This window comes from Choloepus didactylus, chromosome 5, assembly GCF_015220235.1.
Source record: "Choloepus didactylus isolate mChoDid1 chromosome 5, mChoDid1.pri, whole genome shotgun sequence".
NCBI classification, from domain to species: domain Eukaryota; kingdom Metazoa; phylum Chordata; class Mammalia; order Pilosa; family Megalonychidae; genus Choloepus; species Choloepus didactylus.
In genome coordinates this window covers 53832207-53846941 of record NC_051311.1, presented here as the reverse complement: position 1 = coordinate 53846941, position 14735 = coordinate 53832207, and the positions used below count along the sequence as shown (strand labels likewise).

The window sequence follows — 14735 nt, the reverse complement described above, 5'->3', positions numbered from 1 at the left end:
CATATGTACCTCAAGTGGAGCCTTAGACTAGATGGCAAAAATAGCTTAGCTGGGAAGATCCTTTCGCTGCATCTTCATACCAGTTTGTAATGATCTATTTTATAAATAACCCAGGGTATGTTGAAACCATCATTTCTGAAAATGAACTTACAGTTATCTTGGTAGTTAGATGTTTGTTTATTGAGTCTTACCACTTTAAAATCAGAAGTCAAGATAAATACTTTGAACCTAAACCCAGACAATTTTCTGAGACCTTGTTGCTCTGAGTAACAGAAGCTTAGTCTTGCTTACTTAAAGACTGTGTCTAGAGCCCAGCAGAGAACGGTGTTGTATAGATGGTTTTTGGCACTCATATGATATACAATAGCATGAAAATTCTTGCCTTATAGAAACCAAGCACAAAGTGTCATTTGGGATTTGGTTAACCTCATCCTGATTTGGACTGTGCTAGCCCAAAATTATTTAATATGCGAAGAGCATTTTCCTGTTCCATCAAACCATAGTCTACTTCTGTTGAAGTCAGTAGCACCTGTATAATCTTGTAAATATTGATGGAAAGTGAAAAAAGTAAAATTAAAATTAAACCTCTATAACATTTGTGCTGAAGCGTGATTTAACCCATTGGTATAATAAATTTTCACAGCTAACAGCTTGACTGAATCAGTATAGGAGGCAAAGGGTGAGTGTATTAAATATCAAATTATTGAATACAAAGGCATCTTTTTGTGGCATCACCTTGATTTATTTCCCTAGTAATTTTTTTTCTCAGAAGGAAAAATAATTTTATCAAGAAAAGAAATGCTTCTGCCAAAGTTAGAGAATTTCATGTTTCAATGCTTTACTTTAAAAGTCAACACTGAACAAAGGCATGCTCCCCCACCCCTCACATTTTGCTGACTAAAACTTCTTTTAAAAATCCACTGGCAGAAAAGAAGATATTTTCCTCAAATAAGATGATTATATTTTATTGCTGCTTTGTTTAGTATATATATTTTTTCAATTGGGAAAATAGTCTGAATGAAAAAATTACCTAACAAGAGAAGTGGTTTACATGGACATAACATTTAAATTGCTGCCAAACAAAAAAAAAAGTAAAATAAAATAAGATTTTAAATGTAAAATATCACATAACTTCAAAAAAACTTACCTCAATTTTCTATCATTTATCACGTACTATAAGTCAACTTTCTAAATAGGATTATAGTCCTTTATTATAAGCCCCTAATGGTACTATGGTATACATGTATAAAATGCTACTACAAAAATGTTCTTTTCTTGTGATTCTGCCTATTGTGTACTTACGCTATAGATAATTTTTGAATAAAAAGCCTACAGAAGGTATAAATGCAATAGTTAATTGATCCTGTTTGCTGATGTCCTTTTCCCGTTCCACAGAAGGTGGCCTCTTTCAGTCCAGCATCTTCTCTTGCTTCTTGCCTTCCTTTTTCTTCTTCTTAGATTCTGCTGTGGTTATAAAAAAGAAGAGAACATCACTTTACTAATCTATAGGGGGAAAAACACACTTCCCTACAATTGGCCAGGAATGAAATGTTTACATGCATAGATAAGGTACATACACTGTCAGTCTTCTTGGTAAGTTTGGGGAAAAAAGTATGTGTGCATGTGCATGTGTGTGTGTATGTGCTTATATTCATGTTTTACTTGTGTGCAAGAGTCTGTTTTTGCTGGGAGATACCTATGAGAGCAACTAGGAAGAATACAGACTGCTTTGTATGAATGCCTGTAAGTGCCTATTATCTTATTGGTTACCCCCATTTAGTATACAAAATACTGTCTTGGGATCCTACTCAGAAAACAGAAACATGGCAAGCATCTCTGAGAGAATAAACCATGCAGTGGAGAGCTACAAGAGCTCTGATAAGCACTTAACTTCCCACATTCTCTTTCGTGGACTTTTTGTTAGAATTTTTTGTGCAAATAATTCCAAAGTGTTTCCAGTCCTGGTCTGACATCTGCTTATACATTTGGCCTAAAATTCCTTGAAGAACCATTCATAAAGCACATACATCCTGTCTGATACTTCAATTAGATGGACTCTTGGTCTTGGTTGGAGTAAATGGAATGTCCCAATCTGAGCTAAGTGACTTAAGCAAAACCATAAGGAGTTAAATCAAAAGACACCATCTTTTTCCATTCAATCTTCTTGCCTCCTCTCTTTCCCTGATCAGAGAGGGATATAGTATTGAATAGGGCATGTTAACATTGGCTCCAATTTAGAGAATGTTCAGAAGCATTGGGCTAACAAGTGAAAGGATATTGCCACATATTATTAAGTTCCTCCCCTCATTCAGTGCCTCATGGTGGCAGTAGCATAGGGATTAAGTACAGGTTCTGAGGCCTGGCTGGTAGAGTGTAAATCCTGGCCTCATCCTTAAATCACTATGAAACTTTGGGAAAGTTAAGTAATGTATTTTTTTTAATTGAGATTGTTCACATACCATACAATTATCCAAAGATCCAAAGTGTACAATCAATTGCCCCCGGTACCATCATACAGCTCTGCATCCATCATCACAATTAAATTTTTTTTTTCAACTTTTAAACATTTTCATTACTCCAGAAAAGAAATAAAGACAAAAAAAGAAAACTCAAAACCTCCCATACCCATAACCACCCCCATCCATTATTGACTCATAGTATTGGTACATTTGTTACTGTAGATAAAAGAACATTAAAATACTACTAACTGTAGTATACAGTTTGCAATAGGTATATTTTTTCCTATATGCTCCTCTATTATTAACTTCTAGTTATAGTGTCATACATTTGTTCTGGCTCATGAAAGAGATTTCTAATATTTGTACAGTTAATCACAGACACTGTCTACCACAAGATTCATTGTTTTATACATTCCAATCTTTTAACCTCCAACTTTCCTTCTGGTGACATAACGTGACTCTGAGCTTCCCTTTCCACCACATTCACACACCATTCAGCACTGTTAGTTATTGTCACAATAACGTGCTACCATCATCTCTGTTCATTTCCAAACATTTAAGTTCAACCTAGTTGAACATTCTGCTCATAATAAGCAACCACTCCCCATTCTTTAGCCTTGTACTATATCCTTGTAACTTACATTCATGTCTATAAGTTTACATATTATAATTAGTTCATATCAGTGAGACCCTGCGATATTTGTCCTTATGTGTCTGTTTTATTTTACTCAATATAGTGCCCTCAAGATTTCATCAACCCATTTTTTTTAAGAAGGTTTTGCTCACACACCATACAGTCCATCCTAAGTAAACAATTGATGGTTCCCTGTATAGTCACATATTTATGTGTTCACCGCCATCACCACTATCTATATAAGGACATCTCCATTTCTTCCACAAAGAAAGAGGAAGAGTCAAAGAAGGTAGAGAGACAAAAGAAAAAGAGAAAAAAAAAAAAAACAAGAAAAATAAAAATGACAGCTAGGAAGCAACAAAAGGAAAGAGCATTAAACTAAAGTAGAATAAAGAGTCCCACAATATCACCAATGCCAAGAGTCCCATACCCCTCCCCTATGTCCCCCTCCATATGCATTTAGCCTTGGTATATTGCCTTTGTTACATTAAAGGAAGCATAATACAATGTTTCTGTTAATTATAGTCTCTAGTTTGCACTGACTGTATTTTCCCCCATACCTCCTTATTTTTAACACTTTGCAAGGTTGACATTCATTTGTTCTCCCTTATGAAAAAACATATTTGTACATTTTATCACAATTGTTGAGGACACTAGGTTTCATTGAGTTATATGGTCCCAATATTTATCTTTCCTCTTTCCTTCTGGTGTCCCACATGCTCCTAACCTTCCTTTTTCAACCATACTCACAGTCATCTTTGTTCAGTGCTACCATCACCCAAAATTGTGTTTCAAACCTCTCACTCCTGTCTTTTCTTATCTATCTGTAGTGCTCCCTTTAGTATTTCCTGTAGAGTAGGTATTTTGCTCACAAACTCTGCCACTGTCTGTTTTTCAGAGAATATTTTAAACTCTCCCTCATATTTGAAGGACAGTTTTGCCGGAGATAGCATTCTTGGTTGGCAGTTTTTCTCTTTCAGTATCTTGAATATATCACACCACTTCCTTCTTGCCTCCCTGGTTTCTACTGAAAAATCCACACATAGTCTTTATCAAGCTTCCTTTGTATGTGATGGATCGCTTTTCTCTTGCTGCTTTTAGGACTCTCTCTTTGTCTTTGACATTTGATAATCTGCTTATTAATTGTCTTGGCATAGGCCTATTCAGATCTATTCTGTTTGGAGTATGCTGTGCTTCTTGGATCTGTAATTTTATGTCTTTCATAAAAGTTAGGTAATTTTCATTGATTATTTCCTCTATTGCTTTTTCCCCTTTTCCCTTCTCTTCTCCTTCTGGGACACCCATGACATGCACATTCATGCATTTCATACTCTCATTCAGTATCCTGAGATGTTGCTCATATTTTTCCATTCTTTTCCCTATCTGTTCTTTTGTGTGTAGGATTTCAGGTGTCTTGTTCTCCAGTTCCTGAGTGTTTTCTTCTGCCTTCTGAGATCTGCTGTTGTATGTCTCCATTGTGTCTTTCATCTCTTGTGTTGTGCCTTTCATTTCCATAGATTCTGCCAGTTGTTTTTTCAAACTTTCTATTTCTACCCTATGTATGCCCAGTGTTCTCATTATATGCTTCATCTCTTTTGCCATATCTTCCCTAAACCTTTTGAGTTGATTTAGCATTAGTTTTTTTAATTCCTGTATCTCAGTTGAAGTGTAAGTTTGTTCCTTTGACTGGGCCATATAACTTTGTTTTTCTTAGTGTAGGTTGTAGTTTTCTGTCATCCAGGCGTCTGGTTTCCTTGGTTACCCCAATCAGGTTTTCCTAGACTGGAATGGGCTCAGGTCCCAGAAGGAGGCAACATTCAGTATCAGGTTTCCCTGAGGATGTGTCTTAGAAGATGGACACACCCTGTGAGGCCTCAAGCTCCTATGCTTTTCCTAACCTGCCCAGCAGGTGGTGCCTGTCAGCTTGTAGTTCCTGACTGGTGTAAGGAGGTGTGGCCTGTTTAGTTTCAGTTTGGGCTGTTTTCCTCCAGGCTCCGGGGTCTGGTTCTGAATGGAAGGCAGACAGTAGAGCTGGGCATCACCTCCTTTCTCTTTGGGAAGATACACCCCTTAGAGAGTTATCATCTGCATTTAAATAGGTTCTTTGTCTCTCTGACTCCTCTGATATCTCTACCCTTGTCTGGGTTAGAGAGCTGCAAACTGAACATGGCTGAGGTTTCTGAGCTGCTCAGGTTGAGACAGAGAAAAAGGGCCAGAAAGCCCCCTTTCAGGGCCAGTCCATGGCCCCTAGTTTCATCCGTTAGCCAGAGACAGCACCTGGTCCTCTGGACTCCCCATCCTGAGACAGAGAAGTCCCCTGGCTCTTCAAGGTCAGTCATCGCTAAAAGCCTCTGTTTGCTTGTTGGGGATTTGCAGTTTGCATTGAGCAGTCCACATTTGCCGATTGAAACCCCAGATGGAGCTGAACTGAGGTATATTTGCTTGTTCAGAGAGTGCTGCTCTCTATCACAGCGAGGCTTTGAAGTTTGGGCTGCTGTGGGGGAAAGGGCTCCTAGCTCAGGTCCACAGTTTCTACTCGCAGATTCCATGCTATGATCTCAGGTATTCCTCCTAATCCAGGTTGGTGCATGCTGTGTGGACAGTCACATTTGTCCCCCAGCAGTTATTCCAGATCATTTACTAGTTGTTCCTGGTTGTTTATTATTTGCTCCAGGGGACTAACTAACTTCCACTCCTCTCTATGCCACCATCTTCTTCCGTCTCCCTGCAGTTTTTACTTACAGATTCTATGCTGTGATCTTAGCCATTCCACCCAATCCAGGTTGCTGTACAATGTGTGGACAGTCACAATTGTCCCCTAGCAGTTTTTCCAGATTATTTACTAGCTATTCCTGGTTATTTATTAATTATTCCAGGGAACTAACTAAATTCCACTCCTCTCTATGCCGCCATCTTGACCCTCCCCAAGTAATGTATTTTTGTCTCAGAATTCTTGTCCACAATTGGGTATGTGAATAGTACCTATTCATAGGGCTAATATAAAAATGAAATGAGTTGTATAAAATCCACTGAGAACAGACCATGACATGATAGCATGTGCTCAGTAAATGTAAGCAGCTATCGTAAGTGTGATAATAGATTAAGAACAAGAGGTCATTTTTCTGCATAACTAATGTTCTCCATCATCATCAAGACATACTGACTGGTCAATGAATGTGCAAAGTGACAGATGAATATGTGGACAAAATCAATGGCCAGCAGGAAATAGGATATTGTTCATTGGATCATGGGGCCTGTGTCCAAAAGTGCCCTAAGTTTGTGATGGTTGGGGGTGGGGAAATGATGTCAATCATGAATGTTGTACATTTTCCAGCTTATAGTTAAGTAGAGCTTGAAACTTTTCCATTCTTGTTTACTGTCCACACCACCTCTTCAAAAAAGTGCAAAGTTCACTACATATATGGTAAAGTAGTATTTCTGTTCAAAATAATTGTTATAAGCTTCCTTCACAAAAGCTTCAAAGATGCACTATATGCATTTAGGTCAGAAATTGTTAAAATAGTTTAGGTCACCTTACACATGCTGCTTACAAGAGAGACTTAATTTTTCATTCCCTTTGTTGTTTTTCTTTTGACCTATGAAAGATGAAATGACCAGAACTTACAAGTTCAAAAATACCTATAAGGTTAAAGAATGTGTCCTGTTTGATTTCAGAATGTTCTTTAATAATTATGTCTTTGGTTGAGTTCTTAAGCAACAACTATAGTTTGGATTGTATCCACAAGAAACAATCTAGTATGCCAACTAAGATCTAACTCTAGTTTCCCTTGTCTCAATTTCCCCAAGTCTCTTACTGTGGGATCCTCAGTAATTCGTAATCCTCTAGGTCTCCAGTAAAATGGATGTTAGTAGCAGTAATTTGCACATTCTGATCAACATGTTCCTATTTCTTATATAAATCTGAATTGATATCATAGTAATCAGGTGCTTTGTATACATTTATTTTGGAAAACCTGAAATTATTCTGAATCCTGGACAATATTTGATCTAGCTAATGTAGGTTGCCCATTTCAGGGGATACTTTGGGAATGGTAATGTTACCCCAAATTCTCCTTGGTAAAGGCAAGAACACACCTTCTCTTTATTAGAAGCATTTAAGCCAGATCCTGGCAATTATTTTATATTCATTAATTAACTTGCTTAATAGCAAGATATCAACCAATTGCCCATTTCAATCAGTTTATTTTTCTGAAAAAAACTGGCCAGTCACTATAGCATTGCATAGACACACTGTAGACTTTAAGTTCACTCAGGACTCCATCTAAATATAAAAATAAGGGGGTCTTCAGCAGGAAGCAGTAGAAAGAAAGAAGAATTTACATTTGCAATAAGTTCCATTTGATTACTCACATAACAATGTGTTAGAATTTTTTAGAATAAAGAAGGAAATTAGGTCAGTAATATTGCTTCCAATCAGAAACATTTTTTGGTTACTTTTATGTACATTTTACTGATAGACTAAATGAGCTTTGACACTGCTGTGTTTAAGGCCTCAATGACTTATTAACAAACTCTCAATCTTTACAGAGTATACATCGGGATTTTCCATAGTATCATGGACTCTATGATCTGGAAGGAACCTAATCCAACTCCACATACTAGATGAAGATATTGAGGCCAAAAGTATCTCAGTGACTCCGTAAGGCCTAGGAGGATGCAGTAGTAGAACTCAGACAAGAGCCATTCTCTAACTCTTTGACCTTTGCACAACACGACATTACCTCCATTAATCATCACACATGAAATAAGTGCCCACTGGGCTTATTTTGTGTTTATATCTGGCCCATCATTCCAATCACTTCACTTTACTTCAGTATCCCTGCTTGGGTTTATTTCAATTCCTCTCCAAGTCTGTGATATTCATAACTGCTCTTCATCCCATCAACCTACACTTCTACTACCACCTGTGTCTTCTTTATGCCTCCCATCCTTCAGGACCTAACTTTGACATCACATCTAATTTTTTGACCTCTTGCTCTGAGTTTAATGACTTTTCTCTTTACTTTCTATTTGAAACATTTATCTCTAGTATTGTAATTGCCACAAAAGTATGAGTGGTGAGAAGACAGCATCTCTACTCCTTGTTGCATCCCTAGCACATCGCACAGTGCCTTGTGCCTAATTGCCGATTAGGAAATCTTTAGTGAAATAAAAAAATCTGTACACAGCAAGAATGCACAGCCCATCAGATCACCAAATCCTTATCTTCTTTACATGTCATGTTCTCTTAGCCTATGTTTTCCCACCTGGTATCCCAACTTTGCTTAGTCAGCACTTACTCATGCTTAAGATCTTAGTTCCAAGTTCTCTTCCTCAGGGAAGCCTTTTCAGAACTTCCAGACCACGTAGCAACCACCCACAGTTAGAACTTCCATTGTGCCTCTCATTGCTCTTATCGAAATTAGAACTGAATTACTAATTTTTTAGCTAATTATTTAATATTCATATTTCCCCATTCTCATGTGAGTAGAGACCATGTCTGTCTTTTGCATCTGTATCTTCAGTGTCTGGTATGTTAGTAGGTTCTTATTAAATATTTGTTGCATGCAGAGTGAATGAGTGAATACTTGAATGGGAAATAGTCAACTTGTTAGTATATAGAAAAATAGTATTTCCCAAGGAAAGGAGTATATATTTGATCAGAATCTTGTAATATTTTAGTATCTCTTTAAATAATAAATATTTCATGAAGAATAAAACTACAAGTACACATATGAAATTTATCCAGATTGCCTAACTTTTGCAATGTATACCTCTTCTTTTTCAAGTAGAAGCCTGAATTAACTCTGGGTAAAACTAATGCTCCATTTTAATAGCATTTCAAGGTTCCAGGGAGAAAAAGCATGAGCATCACAAATTGACCTGGATAGAGCTCTAACTGGGTAAAGCTCGGCACTTTTTGATGGCATCATACAGTGGCTACTCTTAAAGGTTCTAAGAGCCAGTACGATAGCTATCCTGGTGTAAAACAGCAGGGCCCCTTGGTTAACATTGAAAAGAGCCAAGTCAGAGGAAGGACATACAAACATGCCATACATCAAATAACACCCCAGGCTTCTTGTCATTCTACCCACATTGACTGTGGCTGTGAAGCAGAAATGGATGCAAACAGGAAAAAAGCCATTGTCAAAATCTGAAAGTAAAGGGTGCCTGCCTGAGAAACAACGTGTTCTGCTCCCTTGGGTGGTCCCTACCAGGACACTGCTGCACCAGAAACTCACAGTGTTGCCCTGGGTATGTTTTAACTCCCTCAATTAAAAAAGCTTCATCCTTCCTCTGGCCAGTTTTTTACTTGAGGGAGGATAGTATTTGTGCCAATTTGGATATATTATGCCTGCTCCCCCCTGCTCAAAGCCATGTTTTAACCCAATCTTGTGGGGTATTTGGATTAGGTTGTTTTCATGGAGATGTGACTCATCCAGCTGTGGGTGATACTTTTGATTAGATTATTTCCATGGACATGTGGCCCCACCCATTCAGTGTGGGTTTTGATTAGCTTACTGGAGTCCTTTAAAAGGAGCAGACCCAGACTCTTGTGAATACTTTTGAGATGCTGGCCCAAAAAGTTTGCTCCAGAGAAGCTAAAGAGAGAACAAAATGCCCCAAAAGCGGCTGAGAGAGACTTTTGGAGAGAGACTAGGAGCCAATTGAGATGCTTGCTGATGCTTGGAGATGCTTGGAGATGAAGACAGAAGAACTTTTGGAGAGGAGCTAAGAGAAACCCAGAGACATTTTGGAGAACACCATTTTGAAACATAACCTGGGACTAAAAGGGATAGCAGACACCAGCCACGTGCCTTCCCAGCCGACAGAGCCATCAGACGCCATCAGCTGTTCTTCAGTGAAGGTATCCTCTTGTTGATGCCTTAGTTTGGACACCTTTACGGCCTTAGAACTATAACTTTGTAACTTAATAAATACCCTTTATAAAAGCCAATCCATTTCTTGTATTTTGCATAATGGCAGCATTAGCAAACCAGAACAGTATTCACAGCAATCAGGATATAGAAATCGGGGAGAATCGTAGGCATATTAAACTTGTATTGTTTGAATGGGGGTAGGTCTGTTGAGTTTAAAATGTGTTTGAAAGTATTCAGAAAGTCCCAAGACTTTTAAGAACAAATTCTCTAGAAAGAATTCAGGCTCTCACATTGCAAGGAATCACAAACTCTATGATACCATCTTTACGATATTCTATCTAGAAAATGCAAAATTTAGCCAAGGAAATTCTGTCAATGCACACCAACTTCTGATAGGAAAGAAGAGGGACAGTGAGAAGAAAGAATGGGAATTAATATGAGCCATGATACAGTATATTCTCAGCCCACATTTTTTTCTTATTCTGACTAGAAAATGAAATACTGATCAACATTGAAGTAATAAGTGGCACCGTGGCTGTTCTGATCAGGGAGGCAATGAGGAAACAATGAAGTTCTGTTAGAATCACACTGAGAACGAAGTCCTAACCTAGAGATGTCTGCCACTTTCCAACTCTGTGATCTTGTGACCTGGGGATAAGAAAACATTGCATATCTTCCTCAGAGGGCCATTTTGAGTATCATGTGAGATTACTACCTCTGAGATCTCACTTTAGCTCTAGGGTTCAAAAAATATTCGTTTATTCCTTCAGTAAATAGTCACTCCATAGCCACTATATACCAGGTACCATTATAGAAGCTGGCATACAACGGTGAACAAGACAAATTCTGCCCTTATAGAGCTTCCATGACAATTGTAAAGATTGCTCTTCATGAGAATCTTCTACAGTTTTAAAATTCTTTTAAAGTATATATTGATATTAATGATCAGGAGTCTGTGATGTCAATTTTTAGAAAGGGCTGATTCTCTTGATGCTAGTTTATAGCGCATTCCAGATGGATGAGGTAGCAAGAAATAATATATTTATGCATATGATCTAGAAGAGAGGTCACCACAGCAAGAATGAATTACTAGGGAGAAAAAGTATACTTCAAATGGATTCAGTCAGAAAGGAGGAGATGGTTTATCCCTTCTGAGTTAGTTCATTCTTCTTAAAAAAGAATTCATTACTTTTCTGGTTATAAAATTAATACAGGCTTAAATAGAAAATAAACACCTGTATATTAAAAGAAAAAATCCATAATTACCCAATATAGAGATAACACTGTTAATAATGGTTTTATTTATGAATTTACTTATCCATAAATAAACTATTTCTATGACTATGTGCAATGTGTACTTAGGAATATATTGACAGTAGACATAGTATTTTACACTAACTGACTCAGGAGTATTCCTTTATGTCATTCCATGCTAAACTTTTGTGACCTTTCCTATTGTAGGTCAGTCAGATTGTTCTCACTTTTTGTTATTATAAATAATGATGCAATGTACATTTTTGCACCATATATCATTGTATTAAGTTTAGCCATGGTATAGATTATTAGAAGAGGAGCTCTAGCTATGTATTGGCCAATTTCCTTGTTGAAAGGAGGTATTAATTTAAATTCTTATGAGCAGTTTATATGTAGGCCTTTTACAGCAAATTTGCCCTCTAAAGGCAAATAAACAGCATGCATCCATTCTTTCCCATATATTCTCACGCAATTTTAAGAATAGGATTGCCACGTAGTTGGTACCAATAAGCATCTGCTCCCATTTTTACCATTAGAGGAATCTGGGGGAAACAGGATTGGGATTGGGCCTTGAGAGAAAGACATCAATTTAAAGTTGAGGATTTTCCAAGACCTTGAGGCAAGATGTTTTGCCAAGAGGAAGAAAGGTTGAAAATTCTGGGATTAGCTCTCTCATTTTCTTAGCAAATGTCTTGGTTTGACTACATTTTTTTCAGATGGGAAAATGGCTAGCCTGCTCCATATACAGAAAAAAAAAAAAAAAAAAAAAGGAAATTAGTAGATGTGGTACTTGAGAGCTGTATGTACCCAGAAAAACATGTTATTAAATTTAATTGATTCCTGTGGGTATGACCCCTTTGTAAATAGGACCTTTTGATGAGTTACTTCAGTTAAGGTGTGGCCCAGGATGGGCCTTAAACTATTACTGGAGTCCTTTATAAGCAGAGTGAAATTCATCTAGACAGAGAGAAAGCCAAAGGAAGCTGCCAGAAGCTGAAATTCAGCAGAATCCAGAAGAGAACGAGAGGCCAGGAGAGGCCGCCACGTGCATTGCCATGTGACAGAGCTGCCCAGGACCAAGGATCACCAGCAGCCAGCCCCAGAATGCCAGTCCTTGGGAAAAAAAACTTCGCCTTGATGACACCTTGATTTGGACTTTCTTCTAGTCTCAAAACTATGAGCTAATAAACTCCCATTGTTTAATCCAAACCTTTGCATAGTATTTGCTTGAGAAGGCAAGGAAACTGAAACAATAGATAAAATTATTTAGGGGAGTTCTGTTTGCAGAACTTCCGTTTGCAGCTGACTCAAAATGATGTTAGGTTAGTAAATCAATGGATTGATTAGAATAGAAATAAGAGACTTGAACCTTCTAAGAGGTAGAAGTCATTTTATCAGGAAGGTAAAAACTTGGAAATGTATACTACAGAGTCCAAGGTCAAGAATGTCAGCCAGAAAGCTGAATGCCTGCCATAGGGACCACTAAAAGTTAATGTTCTGAGATTTGTTCAATAAATGATAAGTCAGTGAAGGAAAAGGATCATTTATCACTGTCAAACAGTAGTATCAGGATGTAAATGTGTCCACAAGCCTGGCTAGCTCCAAGATCCTTTCAATGCTTTATGAACCTATTTAAAGTAACCTGCATCTACTTAAGAATTAGCTTGTGCCTTGGAACTGTTAATAAGCCTTATCAAATGAATGTACAACTCAGTGATCTGACTGGAACCTGGGTACTAGTTGGCTAAACTTCCCGACATGGCACCATTAATCGAATTTCCCAATATTTCAGTTTCAACTAGAGCAGCTTATACTGAGTGACACAATACAGGAAGAAATTCCCATCAATTTAAAAATCAAAAGTATAATCTTGAAAAAACTGGCTTAATATATGATTCACAAACATGGTTGATTTCAATGCTTGTAAATCATTTTGCTGTTTCTCCTTCGATTTCTTATTTTGTAATACCACTTACATAATTTCCTCTTTTACGCACTGAATGCATTTTATTTCTAGGATTATTTATGGAATTTTTCTAGGACTACTCCTCACTGCTGTTCACATGCTGACACTTTTGTGCCTTCACATTCCTTCTTTCTCTCACTCTCTACTTCCCCTCTTACTCACCAACTCTATTTCATAATCATACCTACCACACCTTCTCACCTACCTGCCTTCTGCATGTGTTTGCTTTCTTATATTAAGTATAGGTGAATAAAACACAGTATGCACCTGTGTCTAGACATAAACTGAACATGCCTGGACCCTTGTGTAGCCTCTACTTTTGCCCCCAATCATCTTGAGGGATGCATCACCTCAAAATAGAAAATCCAACTATGAAAGCACTGGCAAGGAGTGCAATTTAACTGAGTGTTTAGTGGTGGAGATGAGGAAATTGTTTAATTGTTTCACTGATGACACAGAGAAAGGTTAATAAAGTTCCTACACATGCTAGTTTTCCAAAGTAATTTGCCCAATTTCATTAGATTACTGCTTTCTCCCACCACCCAAAGACTCCTCTCTCCAGCTTTTTCAGCCCCTATTTCCCTTTTTAGAGACAGCAATTGAATTATCTACTGCTTCTCCAACTCATCAAAAAAGGAACCCTCTTTAAGATGCCCTTTCTTTAGGTAACAGTCAGGAGTGGGGGTTTAGCCATGCATGAGTGTGTTGGGGTCACTCCCTGCTCTGACTTACGTGCACAGGTCATACTGTGTAGAAAATCAACACAGGAAACTTCCGTGGGTGAAACAGTTTTTAGCTTACAACATCAACTTCATCGCTGTGCATTTGATACAGCTATTATTCATTTGTTTGGAAATATAAAAAAAGCTGAAAATTGTTGTGGATCTTTCCTCTAAGAATTATGAGAGAGAAGAGCAGTGAAGAAGGGAATGAGAGGTATTTCATCTTTTAGCCTTTTAGTCCAGGATTTTCTCACTTTATATAATTACCAAAGAGGGGGAAAAACTGCATAGGCATATGTATGCATAAATGTAAATATGTATATATCTATATATATACACACACACATAAACATATACATATGCATATATTCAATATTCAGCTGCTAAGTTTTGTCCTTTTCACATACATTAAAATGTTTTAAAGGACCAAATAAAATTAAAGAGAGGCAAATATAGCTAGAGCAAGTGAAAAATCTCAAAGGATTGTATAATTACATATATGTGTGTGTGTGTGTAAATGCATCTTTGTGAATATGGGTATTACTATGCCCATGTATTTGTGTGTGAAATAGCATACATTTCTGATACCTATGTTAGAAACTCTATGTGTACACATGCACATGTGTGTGAAGTTGTTTTGGAAAGTCACTATATGCTGTCACACTTGGTGATGGTGGTGGCTTAACTCCATTGTTATGTCTCCCAAAGTTATTTGGAAGAACCCTATGAAGTCAGCTATGAAAGAGAAATGTACTTAAATGTACTTATATATACAAAACCACAGATGTGGGAATTAATGTTTGGGTTTCTTCTGTTCAG

At 37.5% G+C, this 14735-nt stretch overlaps 1 protein-coding gene across 3 annotated transcripts in view; it reads right to left on the bottom strand.

Moving 5' to 3' along the window:
- Nucleotides 1-818: 818 nt before the first annotated feature.
- Nucleotides 819-14735, bottom strand: part of PTN (pleiotrophin) — a 129457-nt gene continuing 115540 nt past the window's right edge. For 2 of the 3 annotated variants that reach the window (XM_037836083.1, XM_037836082.1), the window contains one exon: nt 819-1464. In XM_037836083.1, the coding sequence (XP_037692011.1) occupies nt 1409-1464 (56 nt within the window). In that variant the 3' untranslated portion in view covers nt 819-1408. The remainder of the gene's footprint in view (nt 1465-14735) is intronic. The other variant, XM_037836084.1, reaches the window with a different exon arrangement.